Genomic DNA, 17,753 nt, shown 5'->3' on the forward strand with positions numbered 1-17,753 from the left:
GGGGGGGGTTGGTTGGTTTTAGGGGACGTCGTGGGGACCCAGGTGACGTCGTGGGGGGGGGGGCGGGGGGGGGGGGTGACACCTACCTTGGAGCCCCTTGGTGGCAAAGTGGACGTCGAGGGGGGTGGCACCAATAGGCCACGTCGTCGGCCTGGGGGTCGTCCACCTGCGTCTGCCCCGAGCCCAGCCCCGAGAGCAGCTTCCAGGCGCCCCCTGAAACGCGGGGGGGGGGGGGGGGGACACCACGACACGTTAAAAAAAAGGGGGGGGGGGGGGACGGGGGACGGTCACCCCGGTGTGTCCCCCCCCCAGCACTCACCCGCCTGCAGCCCCCACTTGCAGAAGAGGCGGCGCTGGGGGGAAGCCGCTGCCCCCCACGATCTGCCCGATGACGTGGAGCTCCGCCATCGTCCTGCGGGGGGGGGGACACACACACACACAACAATGGGGGACCCCCCCCTCTGCCCACCCCCCCCCCCCCCCAAGGTGGCCCAGTTCCTCAGCAGGGCCCCGGGACGCCCCTCTAGCCCCCCCCCCCCCCCCCCCAGCAGCCCCTGTGTGCCCCACATCCCCCCCCTCCCGCCCCGTATTCCCCCCCCACCTCCACTGCCCCCCCCCCCTCCTTGCGCCCCCACATCCCCCCCGCTGCCCCCCCCCATATGCCCCATAGCCCCCCCTTTGCGACCCCCGAGTCCCCCCCCACATCCCCCCGCTGCGCCCCCCACATCCCCCCCCCCCAGAGTCCCCCCCCCCACATCGCCCCCGTATACCCCATATTCCCCCCCACATCCCCCCGTTACGCCCCCTACAGGCCCCATAGCCCCCCCCCACTGCGCCCCCACAGCTCCCCCACATCCCCCCGTTACGCCCCTACAGGCCCCATAGCCCCCCCCCGTTTGCGCCCCCCGTATCTCCCCCATTGTGCCCCGTTGGACCCCCATATCCCCCTATAGCACCCCCCATATCCCCCCATTGGACCCCCATATCCCCTAGATCTCCCTAGAGCACCCCCATATCCCCCCTACAGCACCCCCCCTACCCCCCCACTGAACCCCCATATCCCCTATAGCACCCCCATATCCCCCTATAGCACCCCCATATCCCCCCATTGGACCCCCATATCCCCTACATCGCTCTATAGCACCCCCCATATCCCCCTACAGCACCCCTATACCCCCCCAATTGGACCCCCATATCCCTTAGATCTCCCTAGAGCACCCCCATATCCCCCCTATAGCACCCCCATATCCCCTACATCTCCCTATAGCACCCCCCTATCCCCCTATAGCACCCCCTCTACCCCCCCATTGGACCCCCATATCCCCTATAGCCCCCCATTACACCCCCTATACCCCCCCATTGGACCCCCCATATTCCCTATATGTCCCTATAGCACCCCTATATCCCCCCCATTGGACCCCCATATCCCCTATACCTCCCCACTGGACCCCCATATCCTCTACCCCCCCCCATATCTCCCTGCAGCACCCCTGTATCCCCCCATCGAACGCCCCCATCCCCTATATCCCCCCATTTCACCCCTATACGCCCCCATTGGACCCCCCTATCCCCCTATAACCCCCCCACACCCCCCCCATTACACCCCCCCGGCCCCCCCCGGCTTTCACACACCCCTCCCGGCGCTGCCCACCGCAGGCCGCGCCCCGCGCGCCCGAACGCACGCACCCACGCACTTCCGGCGTACGTTGCCGCGGCAACGCGTCCCGCCCCCCCCCCATCCCCGCCCCGTCGTCGCCCCATTGGCCGCCTTTCCCCCCTGGTGGGCGGGGCGCCGCCATCTTAAAAGCATAACGGAGCCGGGCGCCGCCATCTTGGGCGTAACAGCGCGGGCGGAGCGCTGCGCGCCGCCATCTTGGGCGCGCGGGTGCGTACGGCGGCGCCGACGCCATCTTGGGCGTACCAGCGCGGGCGGTGCACTGGGCGCCGCCATCTTGGGTGTCCCCATTTTTTGGGGCCGGTGGGGGGGCGCGCGTCAGCTCTTGTGTTCCCCCCCCCCGCCCATTTTGGGGACTCAAGAGACGGTGTGTGGGGGGGTCCCCGTGTGGCGCTGGATGGACTCAGAGGCGCGACAAAGGGGGAGGGGGGGTCCTTTACTCGGCAGGGGGGGGACACACACACACAGAGGGCGGGTTGGGGACAGCGGGGGGACGCTCCGGGTTGTCCCCCGGCATCAGGATTTGGAGTATTTCCGCCGGACGGAATCGCGGTAGAACTGGAAAATGGTGTCGGCGGCGCGCTGGGCCGCCGCCAGGCACTGCTGCATCTGGGGAAAAGCCGGGGGGGGGAAAAAGGGACTGAGACCCTCCCCCAGGACACGGGGGGGGTGTCCCGCACCCCAAAAGCGTCCCCGACCCCCGCTCACCTCCTCCACGGAGCAGCTGCCCTTGGTGGTGGCCATCAGCACCTTCCTCTCGACGCTGGCGATGGCGAAGGTGAGGACGGCGCGGGCCTCCTGCGGGGATTGGGGGGGTCAGGGGTGGTGGGAGGGGGGTCCCAAGGGGTTTGGGGGACACCCCCCCCCGACCCCGCGCCCGGGGGTCCTCACCTGCTCCTGGCGGGGTGGTGGGGTCGAGGACGATGGCGCCGTCGGGGCGCAGGGCGCAGGTGACGCCGCAGAAGAGGGAGGAGAGGGGCAGCCCCGCGTCCAGCAGCCCCAGGCAGGCGGCGTTCAGGCAGCAGGAGAGCAGCTGGGGGGGGGGGGCGGGGGGGGGTCAAGGGCAAACGAGGGGGTTTGTGGGGCCAGTGGGGGGCCCCCAGGGGCAAGCTTGGGGGGGGGGGGGGTCCCAACGTCAAAGGGCCAAGGAAAAGGGGGCAGCTGGGGAGAAGGGAGGGAAACCCCAAGGGCAAAGTGGGGGGGTGTCAAGGGCAAACAGGGGTGTCTGGGGCCAAGGGGGGGGTCCCCAAGGGCAAACGGGGGGGGTGGGAGGGGGCTGGAGTCCAGGGGGTGTCCCCAATGGCAAGGGGCCAAGGAAAATGGGGGGTGTCAAGGGCAAAAGGGGGGAGCTGGGGCAAGGAGCCGGGGGCGGGGGTTAAGGGCAAGCTGGGGGGCCCAAGGGCCAGAGGGGGGGTCTGGGGCCGGGGGAGGGGGGCCCAAGCATAAGATGGGGGGGTGTCAAGGGCAAAAGGGGGGAGCTGGGGGCAAGGACGGGGGGGGTTAAGGGCAAGCTGGGGGGCCCCAAGGGTAAGATGGGGGGGTCTGGGGCCGGGGGAGGGGGACCCAAGGAAAATGGGGGGGTGTCAAGGGCAAAAGGGGGGAGCTGGGGCAAGGAGCCGGGGGCAGGGGGGGGGGGTTAAGGGCAAGCTGGGGGGGCCCAAGGGCCAGAGGGGGGGTCTGGGGCTGGGGGAGGGGGGCCCAAGGGTAAGATGGGGGGGGTGTCAAGGGCAAAAGGGGGGAGCTGGGGCGAGGGGGGGAACCCCAAGGGCAAGGGGGGGGGGGTGTTAAGGGCAAGCCAGGGGCCGGGGGGGGGGGGGGGGGGGGTCTGGGGGCCGGGGGAGGGGGACCGAAGGGCCAGGGGGCCAAGGAAAATGGGGGGGGGAGTTGAGGAATAAAGCGAGGGGGGGGGGCAAGAAAAAGGGGGGGCTTGAGGAAAGGTCTAGGACAAAGGGGGGGGGGGCTGAGGGTGAGGGATCAGAGACACGGAAAGGGGGGTGCCGAGGACAAGGGGGGGGGGGCCTAAAAAAGACAACCTCCCCCCTCCCAGCCCCTGCTGTGCAATGTGTGTCTGTCATTTCCCCCCCCCCCCCCCCGGTGTGTCCCCCCCCCGGCCAAGGATACGGAGCCGGCGTCGCTCAGCACCTGCAGCACCAGGGTGACGGCGGTGCGGGGGGTGCAGCACCCCCAGCAGCACCCCCCTCGCAGCTCCCCCGCAGCTGCTGCTCCCGGCTGCGCTCCAGCACCCCTGGGGCCGGAATCCGCCCGGGAAAACCATCGGAGAGGCAGGGAATCCGCCGGGGGAACCGGGAATCCACAGGGGAAGCCGGCGGAGAGGCAGGGAATCCGCCGGGGAATCCGCCGGAAAGTCAACGGAATCCACCAGGGAACGGGGAAGCCATCGGAGAAGCGGGGAATCCACCAGAAAGTCAAGGGAATCCACCAGCAAACCGGGAAGCCCCCAGGGGAGCCGCCAGGGAAGCCATCGGAGAGTCAGGGAATCCACCCAGGAAACCGGGAATCCACGGCGGAATCCACCGGGGGAATGGGGAATCCATTGGAGAACCACGGGATCCCACCAGGAAACCGGGAATCCGCCAGGGAAGCCATCGGAAAGTCGGAGAATCCACCCAGGAAAACAGGAATCCACAGTGGAATCCACCGGGGAATCCATCGGAGAGTCACGGAATCCACCAGGGAAGCAGGTATCCACCAGGGAATCCATCGGAGAGGCAGGGAATCCACCCGGGAACCGAGAATCCATTAGAAAACCAAGGAATCGACGAAGGAATCCATCAGGAAAACAAGAATCCACAGTGGAATCCACCAGGGAATCCATCGGAGAGGCAGGGAATCCACCCGGGAACCGAGAATCCATTAGAAAACCAAGGAATCGACGAAGGAATCCATCAGGAAAACAAGAATCCACAGTGGAATCCATCAGGAAACCCATGGAAAGGCCAAGGGATCCACCAGGAAAATGCGAATCCACCAGGGAAATCCATCAGAGAGTCACGGAATCCACCAAGGAACCAGGAATCCACCGGGAAATCCATTGGAGAACCAGGGAATTCCCCAGGGAACCCACAGCCGAATCCACCAGGGAATCCATCGGAGAGTCAGGGAATCCACCCGGGAACCCGCCAGGGAATCCATCGGGGAGCCGGGGAATCCATCGGAGAATAAACCGGGGAACCAGCCGGGAGAATCAGGGAATCCCAGACGCAGGCAACCGAGGAAATCCCCCAATCAACCGGCGAATCCGTCAGGAGAATCAGGCAGTCAGTCGGAAAAATCAAACCAGAGAACGGTGAGAAGCAGCCGGAGAATCCCGACAATCCTGGGCCCTTCTTCTCCCCCACCCCGGGCCCTTCTCCACAGGCTCCGGGGCCCCTCTCCTGCCTCTCCAGACCCTTCCCCAGGGGCTCCGGACCCCCTCTCACCCCTTCCCTGGGGGCCTTCCCCCTCCTGCTTCCCCGGGGTCCTTCCCCATGGCCTCCGGACCCCTTCTCCCCCTTCCCCGGGCCCCTCTCCATGGGCTCCGGACCCTTCCCCCGCCTTTCCCAAGGCCCTTCTCTCCCCCCCACCCCTTCCCCGGGGCCCCTCTCCCCCCCTGCCCGGGGCCCCCTCTCTCCCGGCGACGCGGCGGCGGAGGGGGGGTGACAGTGACACCCACCCGGTAGCCCCCACCTTGGGGCGCAGCAGCACCTCCAGCGCCGCCCGGTCGGGCAGCTCCTTACTGCCCTTCACCTCCGCCGGCCCGTAGAGCCCGGCCAGCACCGAGGTGTCGCCTGGGGACGGAGGGGAGAGGCCGGTTACCGACGGGAGAGGGGGAAGGGTTGAGCGGGGGGAAGGCCGCGGGGAAGGCCCGGGGGGGGGGGGGGGAAGGCCGCGGGGAAGGCCCAAGGGGGGAAGGCCCGGAGGGGGAAGGCCGCGGGGAGGCCCAGCGCACCCTGCAGGAAGGCGGCCGAGCCGTCGGGTCGCGACCAGCAGCCCCTGCTCGCAGGAGAAGGGGCCGCAAGCAGCACCCGCCGCCCCGCCGCCATCTTCCCTCCTTCATCCTCCTCCGCCGCCGCCATAGCCGGCACTTCCGCTTCCGGCGGCCGCGGCGCGACGCGACGCTTATAGCCACGCCCACCCCGCCGGCGTGCGTAACCACGCCCCCTTGCGGTGAAACCCACGGTTGGTCCTCGCCGTTCGGGCACGCCCCCTTGTGTATCGAAACCTGATTGGTCCCCGCCCCCTTGGCCACGCCCCCACGCCTTGGCCACGCCCGCTTGTGTTGACATACACCGATGTGCGCGCTTGGCCACGCCCCCCTTTTTGTATCGAAATCTGGTTGGCCCCCGCCGCTTGGCTCCGCCCCCTTGCGTTGAAACCTCCGTCTGGTCCCCGCCGCCCGGTCACGCCCCCGCGTATTGAGCCCGGATTGGTCCCCGCCGCCTGGCCACGCCCCCCACCGCTGACAGGGACCCCGCCCACGACGCCCCGCCCCTGCCAAGATGGCGGCGATGGCGGCGCTGAGGGCGCTGCGATGGCGCCTCCCGCCCAGCCCCGGTCGCGGCCCGGCCCGGCGCCTCAGCACCGCCGTGAGTGGGGCCGGGGGCAGTGGGGGGAGCACGGCCCCGGGGGGGCGGGCTGGCACCGCTCGGGGACCGGCCCTCGGCGGCCACAAGTCGCCCGGGGGGCGGACCGGGGACACTCCCCCCCACCCCACCCCACCCCCGCCCCGTGTCACCCGTCCTGGCCCTGTGTCCCCGTGTCCCCCACACCCGATCCCCGTGTCCCTGTGTCCCCACGTCCCCGTGTCCCCACACCCTCTCCCGGTGTCCCCACACCCCCCTCGCTGGTCCCCACGTCCCCGTGTCCCCACGTCCCTCTCTGTCCCCCCCACCCGGTCCCCATGTCCCTCTGTCCCCCCCACCTGGTCCCCGTGTCCCCACGTCCCCCTTATGGGTCCGTGTGTCCCCACATTCCCCTGGTGGGTCCCCACGTCCCCACATTCCCCTCGTCGGTCCCTGTGTCCCCACGTCCCCCTCGTCGGTCCCTGTGTCCCCATGTCCCCGTGCCCCCGCATCCCCCTGGTGGGTCCCCAAGTCCCCGTGTCCCCACATCCCCCTCGTCAGTCCCTGTGTCCCCGTGTCCCCACATCCCCCTCATGGGTCCCCGTGTCCCCACATCCCCCTTGTGGGTCCCCACGTCCCCGTGTCCCCACATCCCCCTTGTCGGTCCCTGTGTCCCCACGTCCCCATGTCCCCGCATCCCCCTGGTGGGTCCCCACGTCCCCATGTCCCCACATCCCCCTCGTGGGTCCGTGTGTTCCCGCATCCCCCTGCTGGGTCCCCACGTACCCGTGTCCCCGCATCCCCCTTGTCAGTCCCTGTGTCCCCACGTCCCCATGTCCCCACATCCCCCTCATGGGTCCGTGTGTCCCCGCATCCCCCTGCTGGGTCCCCACATCCCCGTGTCCCCGTGTCCCCGCATCCCCCTGGCGGGTCCCCACGTCCCTCGCCCTCCCTGGCCATTGGCTCTGCAGGGGGTGGGACAGGAGGGAGGCGCCCGGGGCCCCTTTTGGGGGGATTTCGGGGAGCGGGACAACACCGGGGCGGGGGGAGGTGGGAGAGGGGCCAAGAGAGGTGACAGCCGTGTCCCCCGCGGTGGCAGGAGTTCCCCTCGCCGGAGGAGAAGCCGCAGTTTCCCGGGGCCTCGGCGGAATTCGCCGAGCGGCTGGAATTCATCCAGCCCAACGTCATCTCGGGGATCCCCGTCTACCGCGTCATGGACCGGCAGGGCCACATCCTCAGCCCCTCCGAGGACCCCCAGGTCAGGCCCGACACGCGTGGGGAGGGGGGCGGGAGGGGACACGCCAAGCACACGCATGCGGCAAGGGGAGCGCCGACGGGAGACGCGCGGGGTGGGACGCGCCGAACACGCCAGCGACGGGGTCGGGAACGCACCGGACACGCAACGTCTGGGCACGGGACGCCCCGGAGGTGTGATGGCCACGCATGTGACGGCCCCAACACGCCAGGGACAGGCGTGTGACGGCCCGAACACGCAACGTCTGGGCACGGGACACCCCGAACATGTAACGTCCACACATGTGACGGCCTGAACACGCCAGAGCCAGGCACGTGACACCCCAAACACGTGATGTCTGGGCACGTGACACTCTGAACACGCAACGTTCACACGTGTGACGCCTCAGTCATGCCAGAGGCAGGCGTGTGACACCCCAAACACGCGATGTCTGGGGACGCGCCACCCCAAACACGCTAGAGCCAGGCTTTTGACACCCGGAACATGCCGTGTCTGGGGACACGCCACCCCAAACGTGTCACGTCCACGCGTGTGACAGCCCAAACACGCAACGTCTGGGCACGTGACACCCCAAACATGCGATGTCCAGGCATGTGACACCCTGAACACGCCATGTCTGGGTGCGTGACACCCCGAACACGTGAGATCCAGGCATGTGACATCCCGAACGTGTGATGTCTGGGCACGTGACACTCCAAACACGCCACAGCCAGGCATGTGACACCCCGAACATGCCACAGCCGTGCAGGTGACACCCCAAACATACAACATCCAGGCACGTGACACCCCGAACACGCAATGTCCAGGCATGTGACACCCTGAACACGCCACAGCCAGGCATGTGACACCCCGAAGATGCAATGTCCAGGCGTGTGACACCCTGAACACGCAATATCCAGGCGTGTGATACCCCAAACACGCCACGGCCAGGCACGTGACACCCTGAACACGCAATGCCCAGGCGTGTGATACCCTAAACATGCCACAGCCAGGCATGTGACACCCTGAACACACAATATCCAGGCATGTGACACCCCGAACATGCAATGTCCAGGCGTGTGACACCCTGAACATACAATGTCCAGGCGTGTGACACCCCAAACACGCAATATCCAGGCATGTGACACCCCAAACATGCCACAGCCAGGCATGTGACACCCCGAACATATGATGTCCAGGCGTGTGACACCCTGAACACACAATATCCAGGCATGTGACACCCCGAACATGCAATGTCCAGGCGTGTGACACCCCGAACACGCCACAGCCAGGCGTGTGACACCCCAAACACGCAACATCCAGGCGTGTGACACCCTGAACACGCAATATCCAGGCATGTGACACCCCGAACATGCAATGTCCAGGCGTGTGACACCCCGAACATGCCACAGCCAGGCGTGTGACACCCCAAACATGCAACATCCAGGCGTGTGACACCCTGAACACATGATGTCCAGGCGTGTGACACCCCGAACACGCCACAGCCAGGCATGTGACACCCCGAACACGCAATATCCAGGCGTGTGACACCCCGAACACGCCCCGCGCAGGCACGCGCTTACCCCCAACGCGTGCCGCCCACACGTATGACGCCCCGCACGTGTACGACGCCCCACGTGGGCTCCGCCCCCCTAACCCCGCGACCTCTGGGCCCGCGACCCCTTCCCCCCCGCCCGCCCCAGCCCGTGTCACACGCGTGTTTAGCGTATTGTGTGTGTCCCCCGTTCCCGCAGCTGCCCAAGGAGCAGGTGGTGAAGCTCTACAGGACCATGACGCTCCTCAACACCATGGACCGTATCCTCTACGAGTCCCAGCGCCAGGTGAGCTTGGGGACACCCCGGGGTGGGGGGGGGGACACACGGGGACACGGACACGCGTGTCACCCCCCCGTCCCCCCCCGGCAGGGCCGGATCTCCTTTTACATGACCAACTACGGGGAGGAGGGGACGCACGTGGGCAGCGCCGCCGCCCTGGATGACACCGACCTGGTTTTCGGGCAGTACCGGGAGGCGGGTAAGGGGGGGGGGGGGGCGGGAGACACCGTCCCCGATTTTGGGGACGCCGGGGGGGGGGCGGGGCGGTGGCACGTCCCCGGAGTCGCGGCTGTACGTGTCCATCCCCCCCCCGACTCCGTTTCCAGGCGTGTTGATGTACCGGGGCTACCCCTTGGACCTCTTCATGGCCCAGTGTTACGGCAACGCCAGCGACCCCGGCAAAGGCCGGCAGATGCCCGTCCACTACGGCTGCCGCGACCGTCACTTCGTCACCATCTCGTCACCCTTGGCCACCCAGATCCCGCAAGGTGCCTCGGGGGCGCCCCCCCCCTCCAGCGTCCCCACATCTCCCATGTCCCCCCTCCGCATCCCCATGTCCCCCCTCTCCATCCCCATGTCCCCACGGCTCCCGTGTCCCCCCCCCAGCATCCCCATGTCCCCACGGCTCCCGTGTCCCCCCCTCTCCATCCCCATGTCCCCACGGCTCCTGTGTCCCACCCCCACATCCCCATGTCCCCACGGCTCCCGTGTCCCCCCCCCCACATCCCCATGTCCCCTCCTCTCCATCCCCATGTCCCCACGGCTCCCGTGTCCCCCCCTCTCCATCCCCGTGTCCCCACATCCTCATGTCCCCCCCTCTCCATCCCCGTGTCCCGATGTCTTCCGTGTCCCCCCCTCTCCATCCCCGTGTCCCCCCCCTCCATCCCCATGTCCCCATGTCTCCTGTGTCCCCCCCACCCTGTCCCCGTGTCCCCACGTCCCCGTGTCCCCACTCTCCATCCCCATGTCCCCACATCCTTGTGTCCCCCCCCTCCATCCCCGTGTCCCCACGTCTCCCGTGTCCCCCCCTCTCCATCCCCGTGTCCCCACGTCCTTGTGTCCCCCGTCCCCACATCTCCCCCCTCTCCACCCCCGTGTCCCCCCCCATCCCTGTGTCCCCACATCCTCATGTCCCCCCCCTCCATCCCCACGTCCCCACATCCTTGTGTCCTCTCCACTCCATCCCCGTGTCCCCACGTCTCCCGTGTCCCCCCCCCATCCCCGTGTCCCCACGTCCTCATGTCCCCCCCTCTCCATCCCCGTGTCCCCACATCCTCATTTCCCCCCCCTCCATCCCCATGTCCCCACATCCTCGTGTCCCCATGTCTCCCGTGTCCCCCCCCTCCATCCCCGTGTCCCGTCTCCCGTGTCTGCCCCCCGCATCCCCGTGTCCCCACGTCCTCGTGTCCCCCCCCATCCCCATGTCCCCACGTCTCCCATGTCCCCCCCCGCATCCCCGTGTCCCCACGTCCTCGTGTCCCCCCCTCCATCCCCACATCTCCTGTGTCCCCCCCTCACCATCCCCGTGTCCCCACGTCTTCGTGTCCCCCCCTCTCCATTCCCGTGTCCCCACGTCCTTGTGTCCCCCATGTCCCCACGTCTCCCCCCTCTCCACCCCCGTGTCCCCCCCCATCCCCGTGTCCCCACGTCCCTGTGTCCCCCCCACCCCATCCCCGTGTCCCCACATCCCCATGTCCCCCCTCCACCCCCCACATCCCCGTTTCCCCACGTCCCTGCGCCCCCCCACCCTGTCCCCGTGTCCCCACACCCCCATGTCCCCGCGTCCCCCCTCCACCCCCCGCATCCCTGTTTCCCCACGTCCCTGTGTCCCCCCCCGCCCCATGCCCGTGTCCCCACGTCCCCCTCTCCCCCCACGCCGTCCCTGTGTCCCCATGTCGCCCCTCCACCCCCCACATCCCCGTGTCCCCACGTCCCCCTGTCATTGTCCCCCCGCCCCCGGTGACCCGTCCGTGTCCCTCCCTCCCCGCAGCCGTGGGGGCCGCTTACGCCATCAAACGCGCCGACGCCAACCGGGCCGTCATCTGCTACTTCGGGGAGGGGGCGGCCAGCGAAGGGGACGCTCACGCCGGCTTCAACTTCGCCGCCACCTTGGAGTGTCCCATCGTCTTCTTCTGCCGCAACAACGGCTACGCCATCTCCACCCCCACCTCCGAGCAGTACCGCGGCGACGGCATCGGTAAGAACGCCCTGGTTTTTTTGGCGGGGGGGGGGGGGTGGGGGTGGTTTTGGGGTGGCGCCTCAATTTGTCGCCCCCCCCCCCCCCCTCCCCGCAGCGGCGCGCGGTCCCGGTTACGGGTTGTTGTCCATCCGGGTGGACGGCAACGACGTCTTCGCCGTTTATAACGCCACCAAAGAAGCTCGGCGCCGCGCCGTGGCCGAGAACCAGCCCTTCCTCATCGAGGCCATGACCTACCGGTAGGGCCAGGCACGGGACGCGGCAACCCACACCCCTTAACGTCCTCGGGGGATGGGGGGGGGTCAGATGAGGGGACGCCGAGGTGGGTGGAGACTGTGGAGTGGGGCTCCACAGGTGGGTGGAGGTGGGGCTACCAAGCCAACCGAGGGTATACAAGGCAACCGAGGGGCTACCAAGCCAACTAAGGGTCTACCAAGCCAACCAAGGGTCTACCAAGCCAACCAAGGGTCTGCCAAGCCAACTAAGGGTCTACAAAGTCAACCAAGGGCCTACCAAGCCAACCGAGGGCCTACCAAGCCAACCGAGAGCTCTACCAAGCCAACCGAGAGGTCTACCAAGCCAACCAAGGGTATACAAGGCAACCGAGGGTCTACCAAGCCAACTGAGGGGCTACCAAGCCAACTAAGGGGCTACCAAGCCAACCGAGGGGTCTCCCAAGTCAACCGAGGGGCCTACCAAGCCAACCGAGGGGCTACCAAGCCAACTGAGGGATGTACAAAACCAACTAAGGGTCTACCAAGCCAACTGAGGCTCTACCAAGCCAACTAAGGGTCTACAAAGTCAACCAAGGGGCTACCAAGCCAACCGAGGGGCTACCAAGCCAACTGAGGGCCTACCATGCCAACTGAGGGGCTGCCAAGCCAACTGAGGGGCTACCAAACCAACCAAGGGATCTACAAAACCAACTAAGGGGCTACCAAGCCAACCGAGGGGCTACCAAACCAACCAAGGGGCTACAAAACCAACTAAGGGGCTACCAAGCCAACTAAGGGGCTACCAAGCCAACCGAGGGGTCTCCCAAGTCAATTAAGGGGCTACCAAGCCAACCAAGGGGCTGGAGGACCTCCTGAGGGCCCTGTGCCGGGGCCTGGGGGGGTGGGGGGGGGCAGGATTTGGCCTGGAGAAGACCGTGAGGGGCCCTTCAAGACCTGTGGGGCGGGGCGGGGGGCTGTTCCCAGAGGCGCCGGGCGCCGCTAGGGAAGACGAATCCATCCCGACCTTCCTTCCCGCGGCGGGTCCGGATGATCTACCGGAGGTTCCTCCCGCTCCCGGTTCGCGTCCCCTCCCCCCCCCCCAAAAAAAAACGATGGGGTTTTGGGGGTTTTTTGGGGTTTTTTTAAGGGTCTTTTTTTTTCGGGGGGGCCGGGGAGGATCGGGCACCACAGCACGAGTGACGACAGCTCGGCGTATCGCTCGGTGGACGAGGTGAACTACTGGGACAAGCAGGACCATCCCATCTCCCGCCTGAGGCACTTCATGCTGGGCCGGGGCTGGTGGGACGAGGAGCAGGAGAAGGGCTGGCGGAAGAGCTCCCGCAAGATGGTACTGGGATTTGGGGGGGTTTACTGGGATGCGGGGGGGTTTACTGGGATTTAGGGGAGTTTTACTGGGATTTAGGGGGGTTTTACTGGGATCCGGGGGGGTTTTACTGGGATTTGGGGGGTTTTACTGGGATCCGGGGGGGTTTACTGGGATTTGGGGGGGTTTTACTGGGATCCGGGGGGGTTTTACTGGGATTTAGGTGGGTTTTACTGGGATCCGGGGGGGGTTTACTGGGATTTAGGTGGGTTTTACTGGGATCCGGGGGGGGTTTACTGGGATTTAGGGGAGTTTTACTGGGATGCAGGGGGGTTTACTGGGATTTGGGGGGGTTTTACTGGGATTTAGGGGGGCTTTACTGGGATCCGGGGGGGTTTTACTGGGATGCGCGGGGGTTTTACTGGGATTTAGGGGGGTTTTACTGGGATCCGGGGGGGTTTTACTGGGATTTGGGGGGTTTTACTGGGATCCGGGGGGGTTTACTGGGATTTGGGGGGGTTTTACTGGGATCCGGGGGGGTTTTACTGGGATTTAGGTGGGTTTTACTGGGATCCGGGGGGGGTTTACTGGGATTTAGGTGGGTTTTACTGGGATCCGGGGGGGGTTTACTGGGATTTAGGGGAGTTTTACTGGGATGCAGGGGGGTTTACTGGGATTTGGGGGGGTTTTACTGGGATTTAGGGGGGCTTTACTGGGATCCGGGGGGGTTTTACTGGGATGCGCGGGGGTTTTACTGGGATTTGGGGGGGTTTTACTGGGATCCGGGGGGGTTTTACTGGGATTTGGGGGGGTTTACTGGGATTTAGGGGAGTTTTACTGGGATTTAGGGGGGTTTTACTGGGATCCAGGGGGGTTTACTGGGATTTAGGGGAGTTTTACTGGGATCCAGGGGAGTTTTACTGGGATTTAGGTGGGTTTTACTGGGATCCGGGGGGGTTTTACTGGGATCCGGGGGGGTTATACTGGGATCCGGGGGGGGTTTACTGGGATTTAGGTGGGTTTTACTGGGATCCGGGGGGGTTTTACTGGGATTTGGGGGGGTTTTACTGGGATCCGGGGGGGTTATACTGGGATCCGGGGGGGTTTACTGGGATTTAGGTGGGTTTTACTGGGATGCGGGGGGGTTTTACTGGGATTTGGGGGGGTTTTACTGGGATCCGGGGGGGTTTTACTGGGATTTAGGGGGGTTTTACTGGGATCCAGGCGGGTTTACTGGGATTTGGGGGGGTTTACTGGGATTTAGGGGGGTTTTACTGGGATCCAGGCGGGTTTACTGGGATTTGGGGGGGTTTACTGGGATTTAGGGGGGTTTTACTGGGATCCGGGGGGGTATTACTGGGATTTGGGGGGGGTTTACTGGGATCCGGGGGGGTATTACTGGGATTTGGGGGGGTTTTACTGGGATCTGGGGGGTTTTACTGGGATTTGGGGGGGTTTTACTGGGATGCGGGGGGGTTTTACTGGGATTTAGGGGGGTTTTACTGGGATCCGGAGAGGGATGGGATCTGGGGGAGGATCCCTGGGAGGTTTTTTCTGGGGGGGATGGTTGAGATTTTGAGGAGAATCCTCAGGATTTTGGGGGGAGATGGTTGGGATTTTGAAGAGAATCCCTGGGATTTTGGGGGAGTTTGTTGGGATTTTGGGGGAGATCGTTGGGATTTTGGGGAGAATTCCCAGGATTCTGGGGGGAGATCATTGGGATTTTGGGGGAGGGACACTGGGATTTCAGGGAGGGATCCCAGGATTTTGGGGAAGGATCCCTGGCATTTTTGGGAAGCATCCCCAGAATTTTAGGGAAGGATCCCCAGGATTTTCGAAAGGAATCCCAGCAATTTTGGAGAAGGATCCCCAGGATTTTGGGGAAGGATCCCCAGGATTTTGGGGAGGAATCCCAGGGATTTTGGAGAGGGTTCCCAGTGATTTTGGGGCAGGATCCCTGGGATTTTGGGGAAGGATCCCCGGGATTTTAGGGAAAGATCCCCAGGATTTTGGAGAGGAATCCCCAGGATTTGGGGGCAGGATCTCCCCAGGATTTTCGTGCAGGATCCCCAGGATTTTGGTGAGGAATCCCAGGGATTTTGGGGCAGGATCCCCAGGATTTTGGTGAGGAATCCCAGGGATTTTGGGGCAGGATCCCCAGGATTTTGAGGAAGGATCCCCAGGACTTTGGAGAGGAATCCCTGGGATTTTCGTGCAGGATCCCCAGGATTTTGGGGAGGAATCCCCGCGATTTTGGGGCCAGATCCCCAGGATTTTGGGGCCGGATCCCAGCAATTTTGGGGCAGGATCCCCGGGATTTTGGGGCAGGATCCCCGGGATTTTCGAGAGGAATCCCAGCGATTTTGGGGCAGGATCCCTGGGATTTTAGGGCAGGATCCCCTGGATTTTGGGGAGGAATCCCAGGGATTTTGGGGCAGGATTCCCAGGATTTTGAGGAAGGATCCCCAGGATTTTGGAGAGGAATCCCTGGGATTTTAGGGCAGGATCCCCGGGATTTTGGGGCTGGATCCCCAGGATTTTGGGGCCGGATCCCAGCAATTTTAGGGCAGGATCCCCAGGATTTTGGTGAGGAATCCCCGGGATTTTGGGGCCGGATCCCCAGGATTTTGGGGAGGAATCCCAGGGATTTTAGGGCAGGATCCCCAGGATTTTGCGGCAGGATCCCCGGGATTTTGGGGCCGGATCCCAGCAATTTTAGGGCAAGATCCACAGGATTTTGGTGAGGAATCCCAGGGATTTTGGGGCAGGATCCCAGCGATTTTAGGGCAAGATCCCCAGGATTTTGGTGAGGAATCCCCGGGATTTTGGGGCCGGATCCCCAGGATTTTGGGGAGGAATCCCAGGGATTTTAGGGCAGGATCCCCAGGATTTTGGTGAGGAATCCCTGGGATTTTGGGGCAGGATCCCTGGGATTTTGAAGAAGGATCCCCAGGATTTTTGAGAGGAAGCCCAGTGATTTTGGGGCAGGATCCCTGGGATTTTAGGAGAAGATCCCCTGGATTTTGGGGAGGAATCCCCGCGATTTTGGGGCCGGATCCCCAGGATTTTGGGGAGGAATCCCAGGGATTTTAGGGCCGGATCCCCAGGATTTTTGAGAGGAAGCCCAGTGATTTTGGGGCAGGATCCCTGGGATTTTAGGAGAAGATCCCCAGGATTTTGGGGAGGAATCCCCGCGATTTTGGGGCCGGATCCCCAGGATTTTGGGGAGGAATCCCAGGGATTTTAGGGCAGGATCCCCAGGATTTTGGGGAGGAATCCCAGGGATTTTAGGGCAGGATCCCCAGGATTTTGCGGCAGGATCCTAGGGATTTTGGGGCCGGATCCCAGCAATTTTAGGGCAAGATCCCCAGGGTTTTGGTGAGGAATCCCAGGGATTTTGGGGCAGGATCCCAGCGATTTTAGGGCAAGATCCCCAGGATTTTGGGGCGGGATCCCCGGGATTTTGGGGCCGGATCCGGGTGGGGGGCAGCCGCCTTGTTGCGTGTCCGCAGGTGATGGAAGCCTTCGAGCAGGCGGAGCGGAAGCCCAAGCCCAACGTGCAGCTCCTTTTCTCCGACGTTTACCGGGAGCTGCCCCCCCACCTGCGGCGCCAGCGGGCGGCCCTGGAGCGGCACCTCCAGCTCTACGGGGAGCACTACCCCCTCCAGCACTTCCAAAAGTGACCCCCCCGCTGAAAAAAAAAAATCAATAAACCCTCGCTGCCCCCCCCCCAGCCTGCGGCGGCGGCGGCTACTAGCCCCTGGGGGGGGGGGTGGTAGCCCAGGGAGGGGGAGAGAAGCCGTGGGGAGGGGGGATGGAGGGCCTCTGGGGGGGATTAAAGCCCTGGGGGGGGGGATTAAAATCTTTTTTGGGGGGGGCATTAACCCCCTTTTGGGGGGGATTAAGCCCCTTGGGGGGGATTAAGCCCTTTGAGGGGGGATTGAACCCCCGGGGGGGGGAATTAAAACCCTTTTGGGGGGGGTATTAACCCGCTTCGTGGGCGATTAAGCCCCTTGGGGGGGGCATTAACCCCCTTTTGGGGGGGATTAAGCCCTTTGAGGGGGCATTAAACCCCCGGGGGGGGGGGATTAAAACCCTTTTGGGGGGGTATTAACCTGCTTCGTGGGCGATTAAGCCCCTTGGGGGGGGCATTAACCCCCTTTTGGGGGGGGATTAAGCCCCTTTGGGGGGATTAAGCCCTTTGAGGGGGGATTAAACCCCCGGGGGGGGGGATTAAAACCCTTTTGGGGGGGTATTAACCCGCTTCGTGGGCGATTAAGCCCCTTGGGGGGGGGCATTAACCCCCTTCGGGGGGGATTAACCCCTTTGGGGGGCATTAACCCCCTTTGGGGGGGGGGATAGATTTAGCCCCTTTGGGGGGAATTAACCCCTTTGGGGGGGATTAAACCCCTGGGGGGGGGGCAGATTTAGCCCCTTTGGGGGAGCTTTAACGCCCTTGGGGGGGGGATTAACCCACTTTTGGGGGGGGATTAAGCCCTTTGGGGGGGCACTAAACCCCTGGGGGGGGATTAAGCCCCTTTTGGGGGAATTAAAACCCTTTGGGGGGGGGCATTAACCCCCTTTTGGGGGCGATTAAGCCCCTTGGGGGGGGATTAACCCCTTTGGGGTCATTAACCCCCTTGGGGGGGGATTAAGCCCCTTCTGGGGGGGGGGCATTAACCCCCTTTTGGGGGGATTTAACCCCTTGGGG

At 64.8% G+C, this 17,753-nt stretch overlaps 2 protein-coding genes and 1 long non-coding RNA gene across 3 annotated transcripts; 1 reads left to right on the forward strand and 2 right to left on the reverse strand.

Annotated features, from left to right (window-relative positions):
* Positions 1 to 59: 59 nt before the first annotated feature.
* On the reverse strand, positions 60 to 1,692 carry LOC128903640 (uncharacterized). Its single transcript, XR_008464138.1, has 3 exons — positions 1,633 to 1,692; positions 320 to 412; positions 60 to 213 (listed from the first exon to the last, which is right to left on the reverse strand). It is a non-coding gene; the product is annotated as an uncharacterized LOC128903640 (long non-coding RNA).
* A 408-nt stretch (positions 1,693 to 2,100) lies between these two features.
* Positions 2,101 to 5,719, reverse strand: EXOSC5 (exosome component 5; the record flags this gene model as incomplete). The annotated part of the gene is given in 9 exon segments (XM_054187654.1): positions 2,101 to 2,284; positions 2,384 to 2,473; positions 2,567 to 2,578; positions 2,580 to 2,708; positions 3,797 to 3,871; positions 3,874 to 3,928; positions 5,358 to 5,463; positions 5,625 to 5,658; positions 5,660 to 5,719. Coding segments are annotated over 9 exon segments (654 nt in total), but the record flags the coding sequence as incomplete, so codon positions are not given.
* A 403-nt stretch (positions 5,720 to 6,122) lies between these two features.
* BCKDHA (branched chain keto acid dehydrogenase E1 subunit alpha) lies at positions 6,123 to 16,786 on the forward strand. The gene is made up of 9 exons (XM_054187650.1): positions 6,123 to 6,261; positions 7,337 to 7,495; positions 9,226 to 9,312; positions 9,397 to 9,505; positions 9,633 to 9,794; positions 11,297 to 11,503; positions 11,601 to 11,742; positions 12,895 to 13,066; positions 16,555 to 16,786. The coding sequence occupies exons 1-9, from the start codon at positions 6,175 to 6,177 to the stop codon at positions 16,723 to 16,725; spliced, it is 1,296 nt and encodes a 431-aa protein (XP_054043625.1). The 5' UTR covers positions 6,123 to 6,174; the 3' UTR covers positions 16,726 to 16,786.
* Positions 16,787 to 17,753: the final 967 nt, after the last annotated feature.

This window comes from Rissa tridactyla, unplaced genomic scaffold (genome assembly GCF_028500815.1).
Source record: "Rissa tridactyla isolate bRisTri1 unplaced genomic scaffold, bRisTri1.patW.cur.20221130 scaffold_553, whole genome shotgun sequence".
Lineage (NCBI taxonomy): Eukaryota > Metazoa > Chordata > Aves > Charadriiformes > Laridae > Rissa > Rissa tridactyla.